General features: G+C 43.3%; 1 protein-coding gene across 2 annotated transcripts; it reads right to left on the bottom strand.

Moving 5' to 3' along the window:
* Positions 1 to 5,150: 5,150 nt before the first annotated feature.
* LOC109906257 (U2 small nuclear ribonucleoprotein A'-like) lies at positions 5,151 to 10,065 on the bottom strand. Of its 2 annotated transcripts, none has more exons than XM_031792088.1 (4): positions 9,989 to 10,065; positions 8,305 to 8,496; positions 6,180 to 6,257; positions 5,151 to 5,755 (listed from the first exon to the last, which is right to left on the bottom strand). In XM_031792088.1, exons 1-4 carry the CDS (start codon positions 10,045 to 10,047, stop codon positions 5,611 to 5,613), a joined length of 474 nt encoding a protein of 157 aa, XP_031647948.1. In that variant the 5' UTR covers positions 10,048 to 10,065; the 3' UTR covers positions 5,151 to 5,610. The 2 variants fall into 2 exon arrangements, with proteins under 2 accessions (XP_031647948.1, XP_031647947.1); XM_031792087.1 differs by lacking the exon at positions 9,989 to 10,065 and adding an exon at positions 8,666 to 9,050 and having other exon boundaries at positions 8,305 to 8,484.
* Between the last annotated feature and the right edge of the window lie 274 nt (positions 10,066 to 10,339).

Raw genomic sequence — 10,339 nt, 5'->3', positions numbered from 1 at the left:
ATTCAATGTGGAGTGCCAGAGTGTGCTCGTAAATTCAAGCACCCAAGCTAACGTTGGCTAGCTTTCTAGCTACTTCCAGACACAAATCAGACCACTCTGACCATTTTACTCGCCCTAGCAGAGCTGGTTAGGCTGTTTACATGTTATCCAGATCATTGGTGACTGTAACTGTGCTGCTGGCAACAATTTAATTGCGCTTTTTTGCCGCCGTTTACTGACACCGGCCATTTTCAACAGGTGTTGAGCGCTACTAAATTCATTATTCTGGCTCTGGTACACCCAGACGAGTGCTCTGAAATCTGAGTAGATAGCCAGAGCGAATTCACGAAAGCATGCGAATGTCCATTAAGAACGCACAATGACTATACCATTTAGCTAAGCTAAGAATGACAGGAATAATCAAGTCAATAAACGTTGCGTATTTAGATAGCATATCATTACAGCAGTATGTACCGGTATGTTAGCTAGCTACCTAACGTTAGTTGACTACTTATGCACCAAACTTGTCACTTTTAACTATAGGCTATGTGGTTTGTAAAGACAGCATAACTAACAAAGACAGCATAACTAATAAATTGTCCAAGGGGGAGAAAGGTTGCACTGCACCGGGACAGGCTAGCGCCATACAGAGGGGCATCTTCTCCCCAAACCACAGGGACCCCCACAATTCCCCTCTCTGGCAATGACATTCTCCAGGCTCCAGACAGTCCACTCCCCCAGTCTCCATCCCTGTGTCACCGCGTGGTTTCCCAGAGCCACAGACTGTATTCCCCATTCCCTCATCCTTGTCCCCCATGTCCCTGCCTTCATCACCTGGGCCCCAGAAGGGCAGCCCCCTACTACGGACTGAGCCCCCTGTTTCTCATCTGGACACTCTGTGACCATAACGGCCACGCAGGCATAGGAGACCTCCGGATCACTTCAGAGACTTTGTTTGTTCCCTCGGGATGAGGGACTTTGTGGTGGGGGGGCTATGTAGCGACCCGCACAACCAGCTGTGTGTTATGCTGTTAGTTGGTTGTGTTGTACTTACCAGTACCCAGTGTTCGTGGGGTTCGACATGCCAATCAACATGCTATCTGCCAATCACGGGAATGCCTGGAATGTTCGGATGCCGGGCATCCTGGTGGTTGGTGGAGTGGTGGGGGGGGCATTGCAAGTTTAAGACCATGTTTTAGCCATTGTTCTCTCTCTTACACTTGGTCTTCACAAGAGAAGGTCACGGTTGTTTTATACTGGTACCTTTCATTTATTTGGCGTGGGCTATGGCCAAACAGTAGCCTGTGTGGGAGTTGGGAATAAACCATGAATCGTAAACTCAATCCTCTGTCTGGACAATTATGATCTAGCCAGGTCATTACAATGCTATATACTCAATTCACATCACAAATGGTTCAGTTAGTATGAGTATTCGAACACAGCTAGTCTGTTGTTTGTCCTCCAATTGTTCACATGGCTGGCTGTGTTTAGCTGCTGCCGGAAACTTCAAAGATTTCCCATTATTTCGTTTTTCTAAGGACCCTGAAAATGGAGGCAATGGGAGAACCTATTCAAGTACTAAGTAAATATATTTTGAAAATGATCAAAAACGATAGCTAGCTAGCTTGCTACAGAAGCGTAATGTGCATGCTAAATCATATTAGCTGCTAATGTAATGTTTGCTAGTTAGCTAACTTTACATACTGTATAGCTAGCTACGTGAATTAAATATCAACAGCTTGCTAACTTCATATTAGCTAGATAGCTATGTTGATGTATTTATCATTGTAACTCCAAATGCATTTGTAGCAAGGTAGATAGGTAGATAGCTAACAGCCATGGAAGAGGGTGAAGATTTGCTAGCATTTCCAGCTGTGAGAGAAGGGAGAGTAGGCTACTCTGGATAGGGCATGTACGCTACAAGACCAAAAGTATGTGGACACCTGCTTGTCGAACCTCTCATTCCAAAATCATGGGCATTAATATGGAGTTTGTCCCTCCTTTGCTGCTATAACAGCCTTCACTCTTCTGAGAAGGCTTTCCACTAGATGTTGGAACACTGCTGCGGGGACTTGCTTCCATTCAGCCACAAGGGCATTAGTGAGGTCGGGCACTGATGTTGAGCGATTAGGCTTGGCTCGAAGTCGACATTCCAATTAATCCCAAAGGTGTCCGATGGGGTTGTGGTCAGGGCTCTGTGCAGGCCAGTCAAGTTCTTCCACACCGTTCTTGACAAACCATTTCTATATATACCTCGCTTTGTGCACTGGGGCATACTGAAACAGGAAAAGTCCTTCCCCAAACTGTTGCCACAAAGTTGGAAGCACAGAATCATCTAAAATGTTGTTGTATGCTGTAGCATTAAGATTTCCCTTCACTGAAAATAAGGGGCCTAGCCCAAACCATGAAAAACAACCCAGATCCTCCATTCTCCTCCACCAAACATTGCATTTGGCACTATGCGTTCGGGCAGGTAGCGTTCTCCTGGAATCACCCAAACCCAGATTCGTTAATCGGACTGCCAGATGGTGAAGCGTGATTCATAGCAGAGCAGAAATTTGACTAACTGACTTGTTGGAAAGGTGGCTGAGCTCTTCAGTAAGGCCATTCTACTCCCAATGTTTGTCTATAGAAATTGCATATCTGTGTGCTAAATTTTATACACCTGTCAGTGACCGGTATAGCTGAAATGGCCGAATCCACTCATTTGAAGGGATGTCCACACACTTTTGTATGCAGTGCATTCAGAAAGTATTCAGAACCCCCTTCCCTTTTTCCACATTTTGTTACGTTACAGCCGTATTCTAAAATGTATTAAATTATTTGTTTGTCTCGTCAATCTACACACAATACCCCATAATGACAAAGTTTAAAAAAAACATTTTTTACAAATGTAAAGAATAATTTAAAAAAAATCGAAACCTATTTATAGAAGAATACTCAAATTGAGCTCTGGTGCATCTTGTTTCCATTGTTCATCCTTGAGATGTTTCTACAACTTGATTGGAGTCCACTTGTGGTAAATTCAATTGATTGGACATGATTTGGAAAGGCACACACCTGTCTATATAAGGTCCCACAGTTGACAGTGCATGTCAGCGCAAAAACCAAGCCATGAGGTCGAAGGAATTGTCTGTAGGGTACCAAAACATTTTTGCAGTGTTGAAGGTCACCAAGAACACAGCGGCCTCCATCATTCTTAAATGGATGAAGTTTGGAACCACCAAGACTCTTCCTAGAGCTGGCCACATGGCTAAACTGAGCAATCGGGGGAAGAAGGGCCTTGGTCAGGGAGGTGATCAAGAACCAGATGCTCACTCTGACAGAGCTCCAGAGTTCCTCTGTGGAGATCGGAGAACCTTCCAGAAGGACAACCATTTCTGCAGCACTCCACCAAACAATTCTTTATGGTAGAGTGGCCAGGCAGAAGCCACTCCTCAGTAAAAGGCACATGACCGTCTGCTTGGAGTTTGCTAAAAGGCACCTAAAGGACTCTCAGACCATGAGAAAGAAGATTCCCTAGTCTGATGAAACCAAGATTGAACACTTTGGCCTGAATGCCAAGCATCACATCTGGAGGAAACCTGGCACCATCCCTACGGTGAAGCATGGTGGTGGCAGCATCATGCTGAGGGGTTGTTTTTCAGCGGCAGGGACTGGGATACTAGTCAGGATCGAGGCAAAGATGAACAGAGCAAAGTACAGAGAGATCCCTGATGAAAACTTCTCCAGATCGCTCAGGTCTTCAGACTGGGGCGAAGGTTCACCTAACAACAACTCCGCAACCAAGACAACACAGGATTGGCTTCGGGACATGTCTCTGAATGTCATTGAGTGGCCCAGCCTGAGCTCGGACTTGAACCCGATCGAACATCTATGGAGAGACCTGCAAATAGCTGTGCAGCGACGCTCCCCATCCATCCTGACAGAGCTTGAGAGGATCTGCAGAGAATAATGGTGTGCCAATACAGGTGTGCCAAGCTTGTAGCATCATATCCAAGAAGACTCGAGGCTGTAATCACTGCTTCAACAACAATTTTGTAAATATGTTTTTGTTATTTTTTATTCTTTACATTATTAAAAATTCTAAATATCTGTTTTCTTTTTGTCATTATGGGGCATTGTGAGTAGATTGAGGTAGGAAACAATGTAATCCATCAAGCGGTATGATTAAACTGGCTCTCATGAGTGCCGCCACAGGAAAGGAAGACCCAGATTTACCTCTGCTGCAGAGGATAAGTTCATTAGAGTTACCAGCCTTAACTTGCAGCCCATATAAATGCTTCATAGAGTGCAAGTCACAGACATCTGAACATCAACTGTTCAGAGGAGACTGCGTGAATCAGGCCTTCGTGGTCAAATGTCTACAAAGAAACCACTAAAGGACACCAATAAGAAGAAGAGAATTGCTTGGGCCAAGAAACACGAGCAATGGACATTAGATCGGTGGAAATGTGTCCTTTGGTCTGGAGTCGAAATTGGGGAGATTTGGTTCCAACCGCCATGTCTTTGTGAGATACAGAGTAAGTGAACAGATGATCTCTGCCAGTGTGGTACCAAACGTGAAGCATGGAGGAGGTGTGATGGTGTGGGGGTGCTTAGCTGGTGATTCTGTCTGTGATTTATTTAGAATTCAAGGCACACTTAACCAGCATGGCTACAAGAGCATTCTGCAGTGATACACCAAACCATCTGGTTTACGCTTAGTCCCACTATCATTTGTTTTTCAACAGGACAATGACCCAACACACCTCTAGGATGTGTAAGGGCTATTTGACCAAGGAGGGGCATGATGGAGTGCTGAATCAGATGACCTGACCTCCACAATCCCCCGACCTCAACCCAATTGAGATGGTTTGGGATGAATTGGACCGCAAAGTGAAGGAAAAGCAGCAAACAAGTACTTAGCATATGTTGGAACTACTTAAGACTGTTGGGAAATCATTCCAAGTAGAGCTGGTTGAGAGAATGCCAAGAGTGTGCGAAGCTGTCATCATGGCAAAGGGTGGCTACTTTGAAGAATCTAAAATATGTTCAGATTTGTTTAACATGTTCTTTTTGGTAACTACATGATTCCATATGTGTTATTTCATAGTTTTAATGTCTTCACAATTATTCTACAATGTAGAAAATAGTAAAAAAATAAAGAAAAACCCTTGAATGAGTAGGTGTTCAAACTTTAGACTGATACTGTATATTTCCTGAGCATTCTTATATCTTTTAGAAAGAGGACAGACACTTGTTCCTAATGATTTATTTTCTGACTGTCTTTTTAGCCATTTATGAATGTGTTATTCAATGTATTTCTATGTGCTATAGTAGTAAAGGCCAAATTCAATATTTTTGCAAATATGTGTTGTACCTGAAGGGGTCCTAAAATTCCAAATCAAATAGCTAAATGCTCCATGGTATGACCATCTTAAAACAATTTCATATTTCAGCTTAGAACCCCCTCAACCATAAAGTCATAAGAGAAATTATCCCATTTTAATTTTGATAAACATGTTGAAAATATATTTGAAATTGTGCTAACTTGCCTTGAACTAGTCATCTAACTATACAATGATTTATTTTTCTCATCTTGATAAATCTTTGAAGTTCAGTTCGATAAGGAGCAGTGTTATGGAGGGTTTAATGTTGAAGTTCCTTCCTCTTTTTGCTGCCTTCCCTGGTCCTCTGCATTCTATAGGTCTTCTTAGCCTGCGCTCTCTCTTTCTCCAAAACCTCAGTGTCATCCAGGATCTTCAGGCTTGGGATCTGACTGATCACATACTGCCTGTTTGGCCAGAGGAGGAATATGTTGGTGGGCGAGACACAAAAAGCATAAACCAGAACATATTGATGAGGAACAGTAAGTCTGGTATATAGCAGGGGTCGGTAACAGGCGGCCCGGCCCGCGTTCCAAAACCGACCCGCAAGTGTTTTTTTGTGTGTAGATTGATGGGGGAAAAAAACAATTTAATCAATTTTTTAACAAGGCTGTAATGTAACAAAATGGAAAAAGTCAATGGGTCTGAATACTTTCCGAATGCACTGCATATCACACAATTTTAACTCCAACTTATTTTGAGTTATAGAATCATGTCATATTCCTATGACCTGTGGAGGTTACACAACACATCCTTCTCATCTGAATCTAAAAATACACCTGATCAAAGAGGTGCAGCTTTAGTGTATCAGCTGTGTTCACTCAAGCTCACCTGTAGTCTATGTACTGGTCTAGACTCCCTCCATTGAAGTAGCTGGGTGCTGATTCATTGTTCATCATGCTGAGAATCCTACAGGAAGTAAAAACATCCAGAGGTCAGACAACAACACTTAAATGCCGAGTCACCATACTCCTTTACATACAGTGAGGGAAAAAAGTATTTGATCTCCTGCTGATTTTGTACGTTTGCCCACTGACAAAGAAATGATCACTCTATAATTTTAATGGTAGGTTTATTTGAACAGTGAGAGACAGAATAACAACAACAAAAATCCAGAAGAACTCACGTCAAAAATTTTATAAATTGATTTGCATTTTAATGAGGGAAATAAGTATTTGACCCCCTCTCAATCAGAAAGATTTCTGGCTCCCAGGTGTCTTTTATACAGGTAACGAGCTGAGATTAGGAGCACACTCTTAAAGGGAGTGCTCCTAATCTGTTTGTTACCTGTATAAAAGACACCTGTCCACAAAAGCAATCAATCAATCAGATTCCAAACTCTCCACCATGGCCAAGACCAAAGAGCTTTCCAAGGATGTCAGGGACAAGATTGTAGACCTACACAAGGCTGGAATGGGCTACAAGACCATCGCCAAGCAGCTTGGTGATTATTCGCAAAGGGAAGAAACACAAAAGAACTGTCAATCTCCCTCAGCCTGGGGCTCCATGCAAGATAACACCTCGTGGAGTTGCAATGATCATGAGAACGGTGAGGAATCAGCCCAGAACTACACGGGAGGATCTTGTCAATGATCTCAAGGCAGCTGGGACCATAGTCACCAAGAAAACAATTGGTAACACACTACGCCGTGAAGGACTGAAATCCTGCAGTGCCCGCAAGGTCCCCCTGTTCAAGAAAGCACATATACATGCCCGTCTGAAGTTTGCCAATGAACATCTGAATGATTCAGAGGACAACTGGGTGGAAGTGTTGTGGTCAGATGAGACCAAAATGGAGCTCTTTGGCATCAACTCAACTCGCCGTGTTTGGAGGAGGAGGAGGAATGCTGCCTATGAATCCAAGAACACCATCCCCACCGTCAAACATGGAGGTGGAAACATTATGCTTTGGGGGTGTTTTTCTGCTTTGGGGACAGGACAACTTCACCGCATCAAAAGGACAATGGAAGGGGCCATGTACCGTCAAATCTTGGGTGAGAACCTCCTTCCCTCAGCCAGGGCATTGGAAATGGGTCGTGGATGGGTATTCAAGCATGACAATGACCCAAAACACACGGCCAAGGCAACAAAGGAGTGGCTCAAGAAGAAGGACATTAAGGTCCTGGAGTGGCCTAGCCAGTCTCCAGACCTTAATCCCATAGAAAATCTGTGGAGGGAGCTGAAGGTTCGAGTTGCTAAACGTCATCCTTGAAACCTTAATGACTTGGAAAAGATCTGCAAAGAGGAGTGGGACAAAATCCCTCCTGAGACGTGTGCAAACCTGGTGGCCAACGTCAAGAAATGTCTGACCTCTGTGATTGCCAACAAGGGTTTTGCCACCAAGTACTAAGTCATGTTTTGCAGAGGGGTCAAATACTTATTTCCCTCATTTAAAATGCAAATTAATTTATAAAATTTTTGACATGCGTTTTTCAGGATTTTTTGGTTATTCCCTCTCATTGTTCAAATAAACCTACCATTAAAATTATAGACTGATCATTTCTTTGTCAGTGGGAAAATGTACAAAATCAGCAGGGGATCAAATACTTTTTCCCCTCACTGTATCTCCCTCTATCACTCCAGTACACCTGCACATTGTAAATATGGTATTGGAACTGACCATGTATATAGCTTACTTACTTTCTTGTGTTGTTCTTATCTTATTTGTATTTCTTGTTTGTTCTAATTTACGTTGTTTTTAGGATTACATTGATTTATGTATTACTGCATTGTACTTGTGCATGTGACATTAAAACTTGAAAATGGTGTTTGTGTTCTGGTTTCATGTTTTTTATGTTGTGTTAACATGTCTGTTCAATGCTCCACAATGTTGCACCCTACTGAACGCAGTTTGGAATGAAAACAACAAAGATGTTGGCTTCAACAGAAACTGTCACCCAGGCAAAAACACACACGCACACACTGCCCCAATGGCTTCAGTAAAAGCCAGTCTTACTTGATGTTGGGGAACTTGCTTCGGATCTCCTCAACGAAGATGGGCAGGTTGCCGACCTTGTTCTTGTTGATCCACACGGTGGTGACACTAGGCATGTAGGGGAACTTGACGTGGGACGAGTAGCTGTTGCAGTCCAGGATCAGAGTGCTGAGCTTCTCCAGTTCACCCAGGAGAGCTGGGCTCCGTTGGCAGCTGAATGAAGGAGAAACATTGCCAGGTAGACTGTGTGTTAATAGTATAGTACACATGCATAGCATGTCTCTGATTGGTGCATGAAAGAGAGAGATGGAATTCAGATGTGTGTGTGTGTAGCACGTGTGTATTTGCCTCTGTCTCTACAGGGCTCAGAGCAGAAGGATACTCCTCCAGCAGGTTGTAGCTGAGGTCCAACACTTCCAGGGTGTCTCGCTGGGCTAGTATGACTTCGTAGGGGATCTCTAGCAATCCCTGGTAGGCAAAGGAGAGACTCCGAAGCCCCAGCACCGGGCCTGGCTGACCGGGCTGACCAGGCCCCCCTGTCTCCATGGCCAAGAGGCAGAGCTACAGCCTCCCAACACCTCACTTCTCGGTGTCAACTAGCCAGTTTACCAGGGGATTCAGATACATGGCGCCATAACTCCCAATATCCACCCTCAAATCAAAACGACAAGGGCATCATGGTTTAGTTATTGAGAGTACTAATTACCAAAAACTATTTTCCAGGAGTTAAACATAAACAAGCAGCCAACACGCTAATCACTCACCTAAACATCTGCTGAATTGTACATATAATTGACTGACAAGATAGTTAAATCAGCTGTCCCAGGCAAACCTGGGTTCAAATACTATTTGTAATCTTTTACGAACTTTAAGCGTTTGCTTCAACCTGCCTGGGTTGCTATGTGGGTGGGGTTTGCAACAGGGAAGCTCAATGAAACACAGCTAAAGTATTTGAAATGATTTCAAATGGCATTTGGTCCCAGATCTTGGGACCAGCAGCTGCAGTAGACCTTCAGGACCAAAATTGTATAACCATTCCAAAATGTATAACCATTTTTCACCTTTGAGATGTATTGGTCCATCTTGAATTTTGGAATGTTGACATGAGTTCATTACAGCACTGTTACACAGGTAGAAAGAATACACTAACAAGCATTTTCTGGCTAGAGGAACATAGTAAAGTTGTTTACTGTCAGCGAGGTGGTTCGGTTCTCATTCAGTTCAACCTTCTTTATTTGTAGAATACAGTATATCAACATCAGTGCCTGTTGTCATGTGCTACTATAAAGTCCATTCACCATTAGATGGGGGCTGAGAGTATTGGAGTCCAGGAGGCTATGAATGAATGACCCACTCTGTTAGAAAACCAGACGAAATGCCAGTGCATGTAATTCCCTCAGTGAAATGTTTTTCTCCAGGCAGATTAGCCCTCTCATAGTTCTACAAACATCTTTAAATCTTGCCATTTGAAATAATTATATGGAAAAGCTACGGTTGTATGGTCAGCAACTCTTAAAAAACAATCTGGATCGCTCACGAATGACACCACGGGTGCAGCAAAGCTGTCTCTCAAACTTGTCAGAGATGCATAGGAACATTCATAGAAGCAGGTCAGTTCAAATAGGCAAACATGATTTCACAAACAATACATACAGCACATGAACAGATCTATATACAGGTAATCATTCCATTTCATCCAACTCACCGCGATGTGTGGTTTTCAGGCAGCTTTACCGGCTGAGATGCAGTCTGCTCACTGCACATAAAAGGCACTCATTCATGGCTCAGCTCTGGATCACAAGATCCGGATAATCACATTGGCCGTTAACCCCTTCCTTTCCACGGGTTCTCCCAAAGACCAAGACCCGGCAAAACAAGTGGCGTAACAATATGTAAGGGAAGTCCCCCCTGAAATGGACAAAAATGAATGGCAAGTCATTGGCATCGGACAAACCATATACACATTGGTCAATACCACCCAATTGGACGTTTATTCATGCAAAGTTGATGGCAAATGTCATATGGCTATTGCCAGTTGTAACACTTCAAAAATCCA

This window comes from Oncorhynchus kisutch, linkage group LG16, assembly GCF_002021735.2.
Source record: "Oncorhynchus kisutch isolate 150728-3 linkage group LG16, Okis_V2, whole genome shotgun sequence".
In the NCBI taxonomy this organism is placed as follows: domain Eukaryota; kingdom Metazoa; phylum Chordata; class Actinopteri; order Salmoniformes; family Salmonidae; genus Oncorhynchus; species Oncorhynchus kisutch.
Note: the sequence above shows the minus strand (reverse complement) of the source record. Positions and strands in the feature narration are given on the sequence as shown.

Bases quoted from the DNA above. Each gene is read 5' to 3' on its own strand.
- LOC109906257 (XM_031792087.1), bottom strand. From the start codon at position 8,829: ATGGAGACAGGGGGGCCTGGTCAGCCCGGTCAGCCAGGCCCGGTGCTG. The intron at 6,258-8,304 runs GTAAGACTGGCT...TACTTCCTGTAG, and splicing joins AGCAAGTTCCCCAACATCAA to GATTCTCAGCATGATGAACA. The intron at 5,756-6,179 runs GTGAGCTTGAGT...CTGGCCAAACAG, and splicing joins GACCAGTACATAGACTACAG to GCAGTATGTGATCAGTCAGA.